Genomic DNA, 18,784 nt, shown 5'->3' on the forward strand with positions numbered 1-18,784 from the left:
AAGTGCTAGATCCACACGATGCAATTTCTCAGGAACTGCTGCTGAGCACTTCCTTTTCATTTCAGCATACAGCACTTTCTACAGAACTTTCTGCATTTCACCGCAGCTTAGCAGTGGGTTGGGCAACTTAAAGCATATAGAATCATATTTCTGTATCAGATTAGGCAAAATATTTGCCCTTGATTTTAAATTTTTGTGCAGGATCACTATAGTAAATTATTTCTCTCTCCACAAAGGAAACAGTACTATCTAAAAGAATATCTCTGTTAGCCTGTTGCTGCAAAAGCAGCAGATTTGTGTCAACTTGAAGTGCAACACCTTCAGAGATCTACTTCATCAGAGTCATCAGATTATTATTATAACCACTGCTGCTACATACAGCATCTTTCTTTCTCTTTCAGACCACCCAAGGCTGCTTACAAGGTTCTTCTCTCTATTTTTTCTTCACAGCAGCAACCCAGTTTGGCTAAGAATCTGTGGCTCGCCCAAAGTTACCCAGTGAGCTCCATGACTGAGCAGGGATTAAAATCCAGATCTCCCAGGTCCCCAGTCCAGCACTACACTATTCTCAAGCACTACACCACATCGGCTCTCTTCGATGTGTCTGAAAAAAATATAGTTCTGCATATGGTATCTAGAAAAATAATTATTTGGTACATCAGGATACTTGGCAGCTGTTTAGAATAAGGAGCCACTTCTAGAGTTCCAGTGTGGTATAATGGTTAAAATGTTGGACCCAGGATTTGGGCACTAGTGTCCACTCGGCTATAAAGCTCACTGGGTGATCTCGGGCCATTCACTGTCTTTCAGCCTAATGAGGGTAAAATGAAGAGGAGAATTATATAAGTTTCCCTGGGTTTCTTTCAGGAAAATAGGTGGAATTTAAATATAATAAAATGAATGAATGAATAATGCACTTGTACTACTTGTAGTGGTTTGTTATAAAGCAGCTGTTCATGTTGAATCCCAATGGTATGAAGCCATTAACATGACTGAGTATTGTGGGGGTATGAAAGGGTAAGATGCTTCTCTTACAATTCCTTTGTAGGAAACTCAGGTAATGAGTATCATCTTACTTTGATATAGGGAAAAAAAGCTTCAGCATAATCAGTTTAATTTTAATATATTTATTGCTGGTGGCCTTGATTAGCATTCAAGATTTAATTTTTGTTTTTTTCAAAATATACTTTCATAGAGTCAGGTTGAAGATTTAAATGACCAGCTTTCAAAAGTTAAAGATGCTCTTAAAATAAGCAAAAATAAAGAGAATTCATTATTGGAAGACATGGATGATCTGAATCAGGAACTTCAGAAAAAAGTGAAAGCCCACACTAAAGCTTTAAGGGAGAAAGATGAGATGGAAAAAGAAAATGAAGAACTAAAACAACGAATTAAAAGACTAACCCATTCAATTCAGGTAAATTGAATGTGCCATGGAACATTTTCTGGTTGTGTGTTTGCACTGCTGGAAATCATCCAGTGGTAAAACACAACCATATATGTGCAAATCTGGTCACTTTGGTTATACACAAAAATTAGTGAGCTTATTTAATTATCTATTCTTGTATCTGATACAGCATGACAACTGGTTATTTGAAGAATATTTGCATTTTTCCTGAATGCCCTTTGTATATCATTTCAGTAATGTAAATGTAAGTTGTAGTGACTTACACATGTATATATAATGAATATATAATATTCATAAGCTCAAAATATATCAGAGCCTACGCTTTTTCAAGCACATACTCCATACCGTTATGTGTTCTCCATTCATTTCAATGAGGTCTGCAGCTGGGCTAAAGAATAACCACCCATATTGTAACACTGTGTCAAGTAGGATATATAGGAATTGCAGTTAGGTTAAACTATTGCTAATTTTTCAGGGCAAAGCTGATGAGCAAGCTCTGATAGAAGAGCTTCAAAGAAAAAATAAAAAGCTGGAAACTGAGTTAAGACAGAAGAGTGAAGAGTCAGAAAAGAAAACCCCAAGAGAAGACAAGGTATGGGAGGAGGCAAGCTGAAAAAATGATCTTGGCCAGTATAATTTTCTTCTGCATAACGTGTGTTTTTCCCCTCTATCTTGCAATTTTGTCTTTGTTATGAATCAAATTATTAAATCAGTGCCCAAATTAGCATGATTGGCCATGTCTGACAAGAATAGCATTGTTCTGCAAAAGATTAGATTAAAGTGAAGATAAAGAAAATAGAAAATGTAGCCCAATGTATCCATTTTAGAGAAAATGATATTATTTCTAACATATATGTATGTTTATATACATTCTTTTACATGTATAACTTTTTAAAAACAACACTAATTACTAAGAATTTTTTTCTTTTTATTTTTTCCAGAGCTCAAAGGAGGAATTAATTAGATGGGAGGAAAGTAAAAAATGGCAGAATAGAACTGAGGGGATGAGGAACAAACTAAAATTAAAGGAAAAGGAAGTGGAGTCTTTAACCAAACAATTAAATACAGTAAAGGAACTGTTTTCCAAGTAAGTTTATATGCACAACGAAAGCACATTTTTTTCATGCCAAATTGTTGAAATAGTCCTAATAGTAGAAAGAAAACACATCCAGAGCAGTAGCAGTTTTACTACATTACTGGAAGGAGAGTCACTTAACAAAACTTAATACTGCTTCCCACAAATAGTCCACACCAACATTTGATAAGAAAAATAATAAGATGAATTATGCAATTAAACAGTAGGCAAAATACATATATTACGTTTTGGTGGCCAAGCAGGACAAAAACACCATGATCTATATAGTTTCCATCACCACTCCCCCCAATGTATGTCTCTACAGGCACAATTCTCTAGATCTCACATAAGGAGATACTGCAAAATATTTTCTTTATAATGATAAATAATAAAAATAAGGGTATAATCCAATCCATACTTGCTGCCAGTAGGTCCCATTGAACTTGGTAACAATTACTTCTGAGTAGGCATGCATAAGGTTGGGCCTGTTTGCACATAGCGATGACAAATCTTGGGTTAATTACTTAACCCACAATTTTTCGGGTTGCAGGGCTCTACCATTTAAAATAGGCAAACTCCAATCAAAGGGTGCACCATGACATATGATCCCTTTTGTTGTTTATTATTTCTATGCTAAGCAACCCAAACGAGATGTAAGAACTAATTCTAGGTTAACTTTGAGTTGTTTAACCCACAAATAGCCCTTAGTGCCTAGGCTTGCCAATCAGAGCAAGGTCCAGTTGCAGGTGGCATAGTTCAGGATATAGTGGCACATGTATATCATGCAACCTGGCAGAACGTGGGTTAGCTGCCTTTGTGTATGAACTGAGCCACTGTGTTAAGCAGTCAAATTCTAATTCACCTATCATTTAGTCATATGGAAGCAAATACCCTATTGTATTAATAAATGTGTAATTTAACATTACAGGGCTGATAAAGAAAAAATCAGTTTGCAGAAGAAGCTTAAAAGCTGTGGTGTTACTGTTGATCATGTTGTGGGAGTACGAGCTTATGAAATGGAGCGAGAGCTGGAAGAACTCCGGAAACTAAATATGGGTTTGGAAAATGAGATTGTTCACTTAAAGTAAGAATTACTACAGAAAACTCTCTTCAAATGAATGGTGTTATTAGTTGGTTGCTACTGGTTTGTTTACTTATTTTTTAATTAATAGGAAATCACAATATAATGGTACAACATTTTCAAAGGAACATTTATGTTTCCTTTTGAACAGCCTAGTGTAAGAAACAAGTAAGCAAGCAAGCAAACACTTGCATTAGATAATTATATAGAATGTTGAGGCCAGTTTGGGACCTGAGAATAAGTGATAAAGAAAATTTCTATTAAGAAATATACAGTGGTATAAAAGGACTGAAAGCTTTTGTGTTGTCGTCTTATCAGGGAATTCAGTTTACAAAGTTAACATTAAGGTAGCTTTTAGGTAAGCTTTGTGATTTTTATTCCATGTAATAAAGGTTGGCTGTTTATAATAAAGAATTTTGTAGATTTCTGATGCCTGTAAGAGTTGTTTTACAATTTTAAGTAATTATTTTATTAATTATTTAAGTAATTACAGGAATGCACAGAAGGGTTACATATGTAATGTGCCCAATTACACATTATCCATGATTAAGCAAAGCTTTGAAATGTTGCTTTCTACCCCCAAATAATTCTAAAAATGGGCATCATTTACTCTCATAAAACATAAAGCATGTGGCTGTCATGTTGTGTATTTCAATAATAACGGATACACTTTTCTATGCAGGACACAGTATGCTGTCCCTCGAGATTCTGTTGTAGAAGACTTGCACTTAAAAAACAGATACCTGCAAGAAAAACTGAATGTATTGGAAAAACAGCTTTCAAGGGACAATTTTTCAAGACCTTCAGTACGTTAAACTATTTTTATTTCTTGGAATTTATTCATTACATGCACTCTTTATAAACTCTCTTATTTCTATTCTTTTTCCCAACTGATGAAAATCGTGTTTTCAGTGTTCTGCTCATTGTGTAGGTGCTGCAAAACATAAGTACTTAAAAGCTGTGTATTTCTGAGACCAAGTATTTTGGCAACTAGTTGTTTTATAATCACTGTATTTGTCAGTAGGGGAACCTCCAGATTTATATTCCAGTGCTTGAACTGAGATGCTTGAGGCATTAACTTGTTTTGAGGTATGAAGAGAAAGCATATCAGGTCCTCTGAGACTCATTGAAGTAAAGCAGGAAGGCAGAATTATGGTCTGAACAGGCCTTAGGATTGATAGGGCAGAGTCATATTTTTTAGTTTCATCCAAATAATATCTAACTTATTACACAGTATTAACTCAGTGGCATTGAAAAATAAGACTCAATATCAGGCATTATTAGGAAAAGGACTGAAAATAAAATAACAAGTATCATAATGTCTTTATGGTGAAACTACATTTGTTCTGATATTGTTGAGCTAAAAGATGTAACTAAATGATCAGGGTTTATAGTGGCATACCTCTGATGATCAATTAAAATGTTTGGGGCAGTATCCAACAGTATTATTCCGCAAATTCAAATTGTTCTAGAATTGGTTTGTGGAATCTTTCCATCACATCAGCACTTGCACATGATGATTGTGAAACCGTACTTGCACAAATGTAGCTTAGGCAGAATCCCATGGATTGATACTCATAAGCCTCTGAACTCGGATCTTATGAGGATCCAGTGCAAAATGAGGGAAGTAGCAGAGATAAATGTCACTTCATTCTCCACATTGTATGTCAGCTGGAAGGCTAAATTCAGCCATCCAGCTTTGGTGTTTTGGAGGGGTACAGAAAGGGGCTCGAGTTCCATCAGGTTGCCTTGCATTTTGGTGGCACAAGTCTTCTCTCCTCCCTGTCTTCTAAAACATCCTCATTTGCCCCTCTCTGAGGTTGTTTGTCCAAACTTGAAGATACACCCCACATTATTCATTCTCTGCTGCTGCTGCTGCTGGTGGTAAGTATTGTGGCTTAGATCTCCAGACCCAAAGCTGAAGTATTGTCTCCAGCTTTGGACCTGTGAATCTGAAATATCCTTTGGCTCTTTCGAAGCCATTCCCATTAGAATCTCCTCTTGTACATAGTCCAGAACCTGGGTTCTGCTGGTGCAGCATCATTTGCACTAGCAGAATGGCAGGTTCTGATGTGGTTTAAAAAATAGCTGAGGGAACATGGTGGAGCAGAGGTGAAAAACCTGTGGCCCTTTTAGTGTTTTTGGAATATAACTCTCAGCATCCATGAATACTTTTCATTCTGGTTGGTGGTGATCTTGGTCAGAAGGCTTTCACTTTGTAGTAAGCTTTTTCCAAAGTTACAAACAGTATGGAGAAAATAAATAGCAAACTTTTTTTCTCCTTCAAAGTTTAGGATCACTCAGTGAAACTATTCGCATTGCAATAAATTCAACTGAAACAAGTTCGCCACACAATTCATGATAAGCTTCTAGAATTCACTACCATAAAGATGTGGTGTGAATAGCAGCTGTCATTTCTCCTTTATTGTTTTGTGTGAGTTCATTATATGTAAAAATATGTTCCATCTGTAAGCAGTTTTGAGAGGACTAATTTAGTCAGAGTAATTAAATTAGTCAGACTAATTTAATGTTATGTCAGACTAAGCTAATCTCATCTTTTGACTGAATAACCTCCCAAATTGACAAGGAAAATACTGTGGACATAATCTACCTTGACTTTAGCAAAGCTTTTAACTTAGTGCCCCACAACATCCTGATAAGCAAACTTGCAAAAAGTGGACTAGATAGAAAAGCTATTAGGTGGATCCAAAATTGACTGCTAAATTGGACACAGAGTATGCTCATCAATGGCAGCTTCTCACACTGGAGAAAGGTAACTAGTGGGGTGCCACAGGGTTCAGTCCTAGGCCCTGAGCTCTTCAACATCTTTATTAATGATTTCAGTGAGGAAGTACAAGGAAAGAAAATAATATTTTCAGATGATACAAAACTGGGTGGAATACTGACACCCTAGAAGACAGAACGGAGATCTGGGGCAATCTTGATAAACATTAATGCTGGGCTGAAAGCAACAGACATTCAAGGGGACAAGTGCCAAGTTCTCCACTTAGGAAAAAGAAACAAAATGGATCGAGACAAGATGGGGAATACTTGGCTCAATAGAACTGGAAAAAGAAAAAAGACCTTGGAGTGATTGTGGACAATAGGCCAAATATGAGCCAACAATGTGATGCAGCTGCAAAAATGCTATTTTGGGATGCATTAATAGAAGTATTACTTCCAAATTATGAGAAGTATTAGTTCATCTGTACTCTTCACTAGTCAGACCTTATCTGGAATACTGTGTCCAGTGCTGGGTGCAAAGATTTAAGAAAGATGCAGGAAAAAATAGAAAGGATCCAGCAGAGGGCAACAAAAATGATCCATGGTTTAGAAACACTGCCCTGAGAGGAAAGACTAGAGAACTGGGCATGTTCAGCCTTGAGAAGAAAAGGGGGACGTGATACTAGTCTATATGTACCTCAAAGGCTGTCACAAAGAGGAAGGTCAATAACTTTTCTTGCTGATACCAGGGTATAAGACTTAAGTTGTCACAATTCAGGTTCTAGCTAGATATCAGGAAAATTTTCCTCACTGTCAGAGCAATATGACAGTGGAACCAGTTGCCAAGAGAGGATTCCCACACTGGAGACATTCAAAAAGAAACTGGACAGTCATCTGAGTGGGACTCTATAAATTGGTGACCTTTATCAGCAGGGGGTTTTAGATCTGATGGCCTTCTTGACTCCTTCCAACTCTACTATTCTGTGATTGTATGATTGTTCTACTCTCAAAGCTGGCATTGCAATATCAAAACGAATAAATAGATAACAGTACAGAAATTCAGAAGTCTGCTTAGTGGCTATTAGCACTGATTGCTAAATGGATCCATTGAGTTCAGAGGCATTAAATGTGGGGACAGTTTCCCACTCCCCACAAATGTATGTAACTAGCTAAGAGCATCTGACTAGTTGATGATGAAATCAGTATTGAGTTAATTTGCACAAAGAATTGTTTGAATTAAAAGAAGGAAAATGAGTCTACTTTTTCCACTTTGAATATGGCAGCTGGCATGGATTACATGCAAGTGAGGGATAGTAGAATGAACGAAACTTTAGAGAATTGAGATCTGGGTGAATCCTTGATGCCCCAGCAAATGAGGAATAGGGGCTTGTATAATTCTGTTTTACATTTTTATAGTGGGGGTTTAATCTATCTATAAATGAATTTAATGTATACATGATTTTTAAAGCAATTTTTCCTTTACAACCTACTGCTTTTTTCTTTTCTTTTTATGTTGCATTACACCTTCTGTGTCAGAGTTCTCCATGTGAGATAGCTGCTTTGGCTAACACTCCCTTAACTACTACTAACAAATTTGCTAAGCACAAGCTTTTGAAATCGCCACCTAAGAAAACTCTTTTAGGTGATATAGAGTCAAGACCTCGAGCTTTTGTTAATATGTCTAATGTTAATGATAATGGAGTTAATGAAGAGGCACGCATTACAGATGACATTGATCAGGCTGCTGATGGTGCTACTGTCAATGAAACTCCAGAAGTGCAATTTGAAAATGAGGAAAAGCAAGACAATTTAGAGGTAGGATCAGACAACAAAAAATGCAGCTCTCCAGAATCCCAGAATTCCCCAGAAGAGAATGCTGAACAGGAAAATGCTTATTCTGAAGAGAAAATAAAAGATCAAGAATGTGAAATAACAAATGAAGGAACAGAAGGCAGCTCCAAACATTCTAGTGGGAGTGAGAATGATGAAGAAAAGGGAAGCAGACCTGAATCTGACAAAGCAAGCTGCATCCAGTGTGACTTGGAGGAAGCTGCTAATCAGCCGAAAGATTCTGACAAAGGCCTTGAAAAAAATACTGGTGAGGCAGAAGATGCATATGAGATGCATCAAGCTAAGGAAGAGAGGACTGAATTGATTCCAAGCTTTTATGAAGTTCCTCAGGTTTGCCATCATGACTCCATTCCCCACTTTCCCCATTACTTTTCCTTCGCATAGCCAATTCAAAAGGAAGTGCACGGCATGGTGTAATCAGTAACTTACTGATTACTGAACTGTTTCACTAACCTATTAGTATAGCTTGGCAACTTGCAAGACTTTATCACATTTTGTATTGTAGAATTTTGCTATGGTATGCATTTGTTTAGGATGCATTAGACTAATAGCAAATCTTTGTTCCAAAGATATTGAACTAAATGAAATGCAGAACACAAAAATTGGTGGCATAATAGACATACCAAAATACTGTGATTGTGCCTCTAGAACAGAGGTATTCCAGCATATATCCTCAATATTATATTGCTGTTGCTACATAGTACATAAAGATAAGTTATTTGTCAATATCTGTGAAACATTGCAAGTAGATTCCCGCGCCCCCATAACTAGTATGTTAACACACGGCTCTGCGCATAGTATCTAGTGCTTTATAGTAAGATGTATTTATTTTTATATATCCATGTAAGATGATTTACTGACTGTTTTAGTTACATTCAGCAGGACTATGTTGGTGGGATTATCCAAATGACTTTGAGCTAGGATCAACTACTTTTGTTAGGAGCAGCATACAGACCTTTTAAATAATACTATAATGCATAAATGAGTCTGCCTTTAAAGATTCTTGGGCAGCTGCACACAATTCAAAATATAGTGGTCAGGATGTTGGCTGTGACCAGATGGTGGGAACATATTTCACTGGGACTGAAAACACCCCACTGGCTTCTGGGTATCCCAAGCACAATTCAAAGCACTAGTGCATAATGTTTAAAGCACTACACAGGATCCAGGTACCTCAGGAACATTTGCCAGTGCATAAGGTTTTCTTTGGAGGTTTACCCCCAGGTGCCCTTGCCATCTGAGGTAAGGTAGGTAATGAATCTTCTCAGTGGTAGAATCCCATTTGCAGAATTCCCTTCTGGACAGCCATACCAGGGACTCAGATGGTTATCCTTTTAGCAGCAAGTTTTACTCTCCCAGGGATGTTTTTATTTTCCTGGGCTTTGCTAGTACTATTACATTGCATTTATATTCTGCCTGGTAAGGAACCCAAGGATTACATAGTTACATTTTATCCTCTCAACAACAACCCTGTGAGATAGGTTAGGCTGAGAGTAGTGACTGGCCCAAAATCATCCAGTGAGCTTCATGGCTGAGTAGGGACTAGAACCCAGATCTCCCAGGTTCAGACACTCTAAGCACCCCACGGCACTAACTCGTAAATGTATTTTAATACTAGTTGACATACTAGTATTTGTTATGTCCTTTTGTGTATGTGTATCTAAAATGTTAAATAAATTATGGATGTCTTTAAATTGAAAAAGTATACCTTGGGAGGTATGTGTTCACAGAACTGAAGGAAATCTAAATAAGACCAGGCATGTTATTTGCTGTCTTGGAAACCAGATGTGTTGAACATTAGTAAGGGTGATAGGTATGAGCAGCTTGTATTGAACTTTGTTGTAGAGCAGTGGCCAGATGTCTCTGGGTGAGACTTAGGTTATGGTGTCATACATTAATGTAACTCAAACTGTTCCCATTTCTCAAGTGTAACAGAAACGCAAATATTCTGCACTTCAATCATATTGATGATTTATTATGTTCCTTTTTTGCTTCCTAAGACTTCAGGATTAGGATCTGAAGATCAATATCAAAAAGAACAAGACCTTCAGAAGGAGAATCTGGCATTATCATCTGAAAATATGGAATTACGATTCCAGCTAGAACAGGCCAATAAAGACTTGCCAAGACTAAAGGTATGTTTGTGCATGTAGCATGTCTGACAGTGTCGTAGTAAACCAACCCAGGTTTTGGATTTATGCTCTGGAGCCATTTTTAAATGGATCTATGATGCCAGCTCTAATACATTGGTGGATTGTTTTATTAAGAAGGATTTATATTACATGTTTCATATGCATTTGCAACACTAATGCTGTACAGCTCGTGTTTTACTCAAACATTGCTGTATGCAGACATCTCTACTTGGAGTTTAGTATGGCAGCTGATTGCTAACTTTTTCTTCTTTGTGCATATGGATTATTTTCCATTTCAATATAAAATGAATAGACTGGATATGACTATTGTTTTATTTTTCTCTTTAGAGTCAAGTAGCTGACTTAAAAGAACTGTGTGAGCTTCTGAAACGAGAGAAAACAGAAGCTGAGCGGAAGTTAGGCAATGTCAGAGGGGTAAGAATTACATTCTAAAACTATGGGATGTGTTTGAAGATAAGCCTAAATCGAGTCTGGTATCAAGCAAACAGAAACAAAATTCTGGAACATTTAAGTTTGAAAGAATGGAAAAATGCTTCTCCTTGGCATGAAGGCTGTTCAGTTGAAATGGGAACTTCTTTCTGAAGACAGGTTTTCAGCTGTGTCAGGAACTCCACATTGAAAACTCTGTCTTTTCACATTCTCAGCTTCTCAGCTTCCCTGTGCTTACTGAAATCTGTCTCCATTCTTAACCACAACTCTTCTGAAATACTTTAGCTATTGGTTTTTAGTGATTCTGTTTCTCAGTTCTCTTTAGGCTGACAGCCATCTTTGCATATCCATTTTTGTTCTTTTATGGCTGTTTCTTCTACCTTGCTTTATTTGCCTATTTCTGTCTTTCTCTACCACATAATTCCCTGCCTGTTGCAGCTTTAATTGGTCATGAGAGTGCTCTTTTTCTGCTCTGACTTTTTTAGCTCTGCTGGTCACAGCCTCTGGCCAATAATACATCGCCATCTGGCAGGGTTCCCTTCTTTTAGTCTCAACTGAAATACAAAAAGAGTCACCCTCAAATCCATTTTTGAATGACCCTCATACTCTTCAGATTATACCCTTTGAATACCCTTGCTCAACATGTGTGTGTGGATCTAGTCTGTACATGTGTATGTTGGGAACAGGTACTTTCAATACTGCCAACTTACCAAAGATGTTTCCTTCTTTAGCCAATAGTAAAAATGATTCTGTTAGCAGTGGAGTCCTCATCCTTTTACCCTTGCTCCTTTTCAAACTAAAGTATTTAACTATAGTATGAAACCCCCATCCCCAATCTGGTGCCCTCCAGATATGTTGGAATGACCATGCTTGCTGGGAATTAAATCCAAGAGTTCACATCTGAATGGTACAACTATGGTGAAGGCGAGAGTAAAATGTAAAACCATTGAAACACCTGTTCTGCACATGAAATAATGTATAATATCTGATCCACAGCAAAACCATGATTTGACAGTTTAAATATAAAATCTTCAGTTGGAGGTTTCTTCAAGATGTGTGAACCTGGACATTATAGTTAAATGGAGCTTTCATATTCATATTTGTCATCATTATCACATGTAAATTGGGCCAGTAATACTGTAATGTGGTATCATTGCTTACACTAGAATATGATAGGATATTAAATTTAAAAAATGGTATCAAGCAGGTCTACCAAACCAAGGAAGAAAAGAGTGAGATCCAAGCACAATTAGAAAATAGTGACTTATTTTGTTTTGTTTTGAGATAATGGAGATGTTCCTGTGACATGCAAACTACAAACATGAATGAATTTTTTTCCCTTTTATTTCTTTGCTGTGTAGTCTGGACGAAGTGGAAAAACCATTCCAGAACTAGAAAAAACAATTGGTTTGATGAAAAAGGTGGTAGAGAGGGTTCAGAGAGAAAATGAAGAGCTTAAAAAAGCTCCTGGCATTGTTTCTAGTGAAAAAATGGCCAGCCTTGAACAGGAAAATGAGAACTTAAAGGTAATGTATTCTCTTTTTTTTTTGTTTAGTTTGCTAATATGAAAAATATTAAAAGTAAATGTTCACAGTGACTGTTACTATTTCATATGTCAGCAATTTCTGTGTATACAAGCAAACTTATTATTGTAAAAATTTTACTTGTAAAACTTTGATTTTTACAAGTACAATGAGTGAACTACTACTCCATAAAAATGGTCTGAGCACTGCCATATATTTAACTAAGCACTGTGCTTCTCTCCTCTCTCAAATATTTCTTTGAGAAATAACAAATATTATTTTGGTGTTTTTTATTTGTGAAATACTAAGTCTGAAATGGAAAAACTGAAACTACACCTTGGAGGCGAATTGAGCATGCGTTACAAATTGAAGACTAAAGGCACAGAAAAGATCATTGCAGAAAACGAGAGGATACGTAAGGAGATGAAAAAGGTACAGCTGTAAAATGCATTTTTATGAAGGATATTAGAGTTTGTTTACTGTTATAATAATTTGTTTAACAGTACAACAAATGTATTTGGGGTGGGGATATTGCAAGTTTTTAAATGTTCCTGCTAACATAGTATAACAAAGTGAGAATGGACACAGCTTCCTTATAGACCAGCTTTCCTTCAGTCTTGGTCTTTTCAAACCAGAGATCCCTCTGGCATCTTCAGTTGGAAACACTAGTTTAATATATTTCTACTAATTATAATATTAAACAAGAATTTCTTTTAGATGTGTCTCAGAACTCTGGTTTAAATAAATCAGGTGGAAGTGAAGGCCTGATGTTCATCCTCAACTTACTGAGCCATAGTGAGGAAGCAGTATGTCTGAAGCAGATAATTGTATCTAACTAGTTTTCACTGGTCAACAGGAAGCAGAGAAGGCAGAGAAGCTGCGAATTGCCAAGAACAATCTTGAAGTAATAAATGAGAAATTGACTGCTGAATTGGAAGAGACGATAAAGAAGCTAAACTTAGCAGAAAGCAGAAACCCACAACTTGAAGGAACCAACAGCAAAGGTTGGAAATCTATGGTCATAACAAGGTAGGACTGAGTAACAAGAAAGGATAGACATAAATATTCATTTTCCCAAATATTTTCAAATGAATGAGAGCTTGAATTTCAGCAGCCCTTTTGAATAAGCTATTCATTCCAGAAGAGTGTCACTAATAAAGGGCAATATCCCAAATTGCCTAACTGGACTAGTGAAGGGGGAACTAGTGTTTCCTGACACTGTTGGAACTAAATGGAGATCCTCATCTCTAGAATGGCAGAATTCACCAGAGCTCACAGTATGGAGCTCCTCTGACCTGTCCTGTTCCAGAAATGAGAATTTTGGCTAGTTTCCTGGGTTCTAGCAAGAGAACATAACCAGTGGAGGTAGAGTGATAGTGATAGTTACTGTTCAAATAGTTTCTATTTTGTGCACATTTGGAATAAACTATTTTGATTCATGCATACCACATTTTTCAATTGTAAATAACAGCTGATTTAGGACACTATACAAAATGTTCTTATTTGGAGCATTGCATACAGATGTTATAAATAAATACATAACTGAATGTTCAATTGCCTTGCATGTAATAGAACTAGCTGACCAATTTTGCAGGCTTTCCTTTTTTTTTTTTTTTTTTTTACAAAATGGTATGTTGTAAATCTATTAAGAAAGAGTGAATATTGGGATTGTTCAACAGCTGAAGCACCTAATCTGTGCTAAGTGATCTTTTGCACGCACTTTTGCTAAGGAATGTACAAAGTGATTTGGCAGTATCAAACCAGCCTCTAGCAACTATCAGATGCCAAGTAGCACACTGGAAATGGTCCAGTGGTGGAGCACAGTTTCCCTTCTTATAGCCAATGATTTCTGCCCATCTATGTTAATTGAACTTTTGAATAATAATGTTTGTACATATAAGGATCATATCCTACCTTCATTTGAGAAGTGCAGAAGCAATTGTATGTCTATTTATAAGAAGGATAGCTGCAAAACTAAGTGTCCCTCAGAATTATTGCTATCCTGTTCCACTTGTGAATTCCATCAGTGGAAATGTTCTGCTGTATGTGTTCACAGGCAACATAATGCTTGCTTTCAGGATGTATGAAAATAAGATGAAAGAAATGGAAGCTGATATTGCCCAGAAGAATCAAGCCATTAGTGACCTTAAGCAGCTATTATGGAAAGCCACAGAGAGTGAAGAGACAAATGAAAAATATATTGAAGACTTAAAAGCACAGGTAAATAAAATTTACTGTGTATGATATTGCCAACAAGCTATCATCTATATTTTATTGGCAAACTTTTAATATGTATCTTAGGGTCCATTTTCCCCTCTCCAGTACAAAATTTGAGGCCAGTTTTGCCTTCCAGCATAACACTTGGGGTCAGTAGAAAGGTTGTCCATGGGCTGTAGACTTTATGTTTTAGGATAGCACTATCTAATCTTCTGACTTCATCTTCGAGAAATTCTTTTTTTTAAAAAAATTGTCTGGCTTATACTGTGTTTTAGCTATTTAGCTAATAGTTAGCTATTCTTTCCTGTAGTGAGGGTTTGGGGTCAGACACATACAGAGAGGTTTTTTCCCATTTATTTTTTCTTCTGGTGAGGCCTCTTGGTTCCCATCCTCAAAACTCCCCACCCAGAATAGTACAGAACTGGTAGCTCCTTTTGGCCTTCGGTGCATCATTCATTCCTATGTCTTTCCTGCTCTCTAGAAAGGCTGAGAAAGAGCTAGATAGTGGTATTTCCATCCCAGATAACACTTCAAGAAGCGTGAAGCTGCAACTAAAACATCGCTTCTCAGATTTCAGCAATCTATGGATCTTGTATGGCAGGGAATGGTAAGAAGCAGGACAGTGCAACAAAGGGGGATTACTTCTAAGCACAGTCATGAGGCACTCCTCGTTTTTTTAAAACAGACTGCTTTCCCATAGGAAATCTTTAATAAAAAAGTCTTAAGTATTTCTCTTTTTTGAACATCTCAAACAGTTTCCTCAGAGTGGCAAACCAGAGTCAGAACTTGTCAGAGAGCTTCAGCTACTCAGGTAAAGCAAAGTAAAACTTATTTCCTATTCAGAACAAACTGAAAAATATCAAAGGCTACTTAGATTTTTGTGCTCTATTTTATACTCCTATAGATTAACTATTGATCGTTTGGAAAAGGAAAAAGCAGAACTTGTTCACCAGGTGGAGACTTCTCGAAACCAAACAGAAGTTAAGAAAGGGGATGTCTTTGCTGCTGGTAATATTTAAAGTCCTAATTACACTGTAGACTGATAAACCCAAAGAATTAGATCTAAAGAAGCATTATCAGGACTCCATTTGTGCAGGAAGACTTGCCAGCTGCACACCTTCTGCCCTCTGAAAAGCTGATCTGGAGGAACCAAGAACCCTTGAGGTCAACGGGGGATATATTCCTTGGATTAGTGGAAGTACCTCCCATGCATGCAAGAATAGGTTTGAGTCTAAGGCTGTGAAATGTTTGAGCCAAATATTTTTGAACAAAAAGTAAAATACAGTAGATTAAAAATAAAATATCTATTTCAAATTTGCATAACTATCCTACCAGATAATTCAGTGCTGGTTACAACAGTATCCAGGTGATGCACTTTGAAACAAATCTCATTTACTCTGGGGGAAAAAAGTAAGTTTGAAAAGTCTTGAAAGGCAGTTATGCATATGGCCAGACCAATGAGATGGTTTCCTTTCATTCTACTTTAAGCCATTAAGAGTCACAGCATTTTCCTTGTATAGTTTGGATCAATGCTATTATCAGGATATGCATGCACCAACAAATATTAATTTCTTGATTTTTATGTTTCTGTTTTTTTCCCTTTGTTTTTAGAGTTTTTTGAGTGAGATTCACATTTTTTTTTAAGTGTAACTGCATTAACCTCCCAATATTATCTTGCAGGAAAGATGAGAACAGACTGGTGGGAATGCATTGGTAGTTTTTATTCTGTTTTACTCTAAGATTAGAAATGAGACTATTAATGAAAAGTCAGTTAACGTTTCTTCTAGAAGTACCAATGATTTTAAACCTGTGAATCATCTCTAATTGTAAGATTAATTAATTGTAATGGTAAGGAGGACAAGGAGTTTTGGTATTCAAACCCAAGTCATTACAGAACTGGCCACATGGTACAACCTAGGGCTGTAACATATTCTGGCATTAATACAGGGCTCCCCTGCATTTTGGGTTCCATTGGACCATTTGGGAATTTGAAAAATTGTACTGGGTACTATTCAAAATGCTTTATCAGTGGATCATCACTTTGGTGTCTGCCTGTAGTATATATGGATCATAGGTTGTGTCATATTCGGCAAAAACTGGTTGCATGTCTTTTGTATACCACAGTGTATCTTTAATAAGGGACGGTCTAATTCAGCTAATTGCTGGTGGAGTACAGCAAATGCTTCTTTCAAGCACATTTTAGTAATTTCGAGTAGTTCTTTTGGGGAGGAGGATATTAGATAGATATATTTTGTATTGGAACAGCTTTTAGTATTCCGTGAGGTATGTGATCTTTAAAATTAATCTACTTCATGGAAATTAGCAAATGGAAGAGGAAATGGATTTGCTGCACCCTTTTGACAGCTAAAAGACTTATATTGCACAGTTGAAAGGATAAACACTCGCCACCTATGCTGTAATAGATTGAAGACCTTCAATATATGAGCAGGTAGCATAGAGGAACCAATTTTAAATGGATACTTATTTGGCTATTTTGTCCTAGTTTGTCAGAGTCCATGTGTACACTAGTAAGTTGTATGTATTTCACACAAATCCATGTAGATATATTAAAAATGGGAAATAATAAGAAAACTTTCAGCTACCTGTGGATACTCTGTTGGAGATCTCTTTCTGGATGCTGTTGGAAATTTTGCAGACCCTGCACAGGAGAGCCCTCTATCTATCTATCTATCTATCTATCTATCTATCTATCTATCTATCTATCTAGGGAACTTCTATGCCGCCCCATTCGCCGAAGCCTCGGGGCGGCTCACAAACATAAATAAATACATCATATAAAACAATATAATTTAACAGTATAAATTAAGTCACCCTGGCCAAAGAATAAAATAAATAAATAATATTAACTTATTTAATTAAAATAACATTTGAATAAAAAGGTCTTCGCCTGGCGCCAAAAAACAAATAACGACAGCACCAGGCGGACCATTCTGGGGAGCACATTCCATAGATTGGGCGCCACCGCAGAGAAAGCCCTCCTCCGAGTACTTACCCTCCTAATTTCCTTCACGGAGGGTTCCCGGAGAAGGGCCTCTACTAATACATATTCAACCTTGTGCCAAAGGACTGCTTTTCTGTGGGTGGGCCCTTCTTTTAAACAGTACATATGCACTTAAAGTAGGTTCAGATGTAATGATCTTATTCCCTTAACAATAGCCTAGTTATTAAGAGAGCTATGCAGTTCTGTTTGTTCACCTTGTGTGAAGGCTTCCATTGCCAGCCTTAACTAGGATTGTTAACTGTGTAGCTAATTTCAGTAAATCAAGTAAATCAACAGTACTGCATCTTATGACCTAGTCTGCATGTAATAATAGCCCAGAGTATGGGATGTGTATGATTTGTTGTTGAATCTTGCATTGTTGTTATGTGTGAAGCCTGTACTGTGATTTAACTGGGGACTGTTGACCATGTACAACCCTGGAAGAAAACCCATGGTTTGTTGCTAGATTATTCTGGGCTATTTCTGGTTAACAACCCATAGTTAAACCACAGTGTTCACATGTAACAAAACCCTGTGATTCAATGACAACCCAAACTCACTCCATATCCTGCATAGTTCTTAACTGCAAACATTCTTTTTCATTGCTTTGGATAAAGGGGTCTAATCACAGTTGTTTCCTAATTCAGCTAGAAAGTTATTTTAGTCACTCTTCATATATATATGAATATTTTTGTACTTCTATTTGAATACTTAGGGAAGGCTGGAAACTACAAAGTATTGAAAGAAGTAACAGACCTCAAGACACAGTTGAAAGCTTCAGAATTGGAACAGCAGCGACTTCATGTGAGTATTGCGAATATTTCAGTCAATGTTCATTTGCAGACATATAGAATAAGTATCTGTGAATATTGGATATGTGCACTAAGATGTTGAAGCAGAGCAGTTTTACACACTGGGCAGGTTCACATGACACAATCTGTGGTGGTTTGTTTGTTTGTGTTACCAGTGTTTGTCTGTGATGTTGTCCAAACCTTGTCATGTTATTTCATGGTGTTACATCTGGTTTTTAGAAACCTCAAACACAAATGGCCTATTCTATGGTTTTTCAGAACCATGATGGCTTGTTGTGTAGCCCAAACCTGGAAAAGTCATCATGGTACCAACGCCAGTACCAGAGAGCTGCGTGACAAAAACAGTCCGTTGCCACTCTTGCCCTGTGGCTAGCCAGAGACTGCCACTGACAGCTGCATCTTGGACAACTGGCAGGGGCACCCCCACATGGCCTGTCTCCTGCAGTCAAGATCTTTGGGGGAGGCGTAGGTAATCAGCTGATTTCCCCCCCCCACACACACACACACTAG

General features: G+C 37.1%; 1 protein-coding gene across 4 annotated transcripts in view; it reads left to right on the plus strand.

The window, feature by feature from the left end:
- Positions 1 to 18,784, plus strand: part of CEP290 (centrosomal protein 290) — a 61,571-nt gene that overhangs the window by 40,662 nt on the left and 2,125 nt on the right. For 3 of the 4 annotated variants that reach the window (XM_044455186.1, XM_044455189.1, XM_044455187.1), the window contains 14 exons: positions 1,196 to 1,417; positions 1,884 to 2,000; positions 2,350 to 2,495; positions 3,412 to 3,567; positions 4,247 to 4,370; positions 10,140 to 10,274; positions 10,620 to 10,706; positions 12,083 to 12,247; positions 12,554 to 12,676; positions 13,101 to 13,273; positions 14,323 to 14,464; positions 15,217 to 15,272; positions 15,366 to 15,469; positions 18,178 to 18,266. In XM_044455186.1, coding sequence (XP_044311121.1) covers positions 1,196 to 1,417; positions 1,884 to 2,000; positions 2,350 to 2,495; positions 3,412 to 3,567; positions 4,247 to 4,370; positions 10,140 to 10,274; positions 10,620 to 10,706; positions 12,083 to 12,247; positions 12,554 to 12,676; positions 13,101 to 13,273; positions 14,323 to 14,464; positions 15,217 to 15,272; positions 15,366 to 15,469; positions 18,178 to 18,266 — 1,839 coding nt within the window. The remainder of the gene's footprint in view (positions 1 to 1,195; positions 1,418 to 1,883; positions 2,001 to 2,349; positions 2,496 to 3,411; positions 3,568 to 4,246; positions 4,371 to 10,139; positions 10,275 to 10,619; positions 10,707 to 12,082; positions 12,248 to 12,553; positions 12,677 to 13,100; positions 13,274 to 14,322; positions 14,465 to 15,216; positions 15,273 to 15,365; positions 15,470 to 18,177; positions 18,267 to 18,784) is intronic. The other variant, XM_044455188.1, reaches the window with a different exon arrangement.

Source organism: Varanus komodoensis, unplaced genomic scaffold, assembly GCF_004798865.1.
Source record: "Varanus komodoensis strain SLA01 unplaced genomic scaffold, ASM479886v1 scaffold8, whole genome shotgun sequence".
NCBI classification, from domain to species: domain Eukaryota; kingdom Metazoa; phylum Chordata; class Lepidosauria; order Squamata; family Varanidae; genus Varanus; species Varanus komodoensis.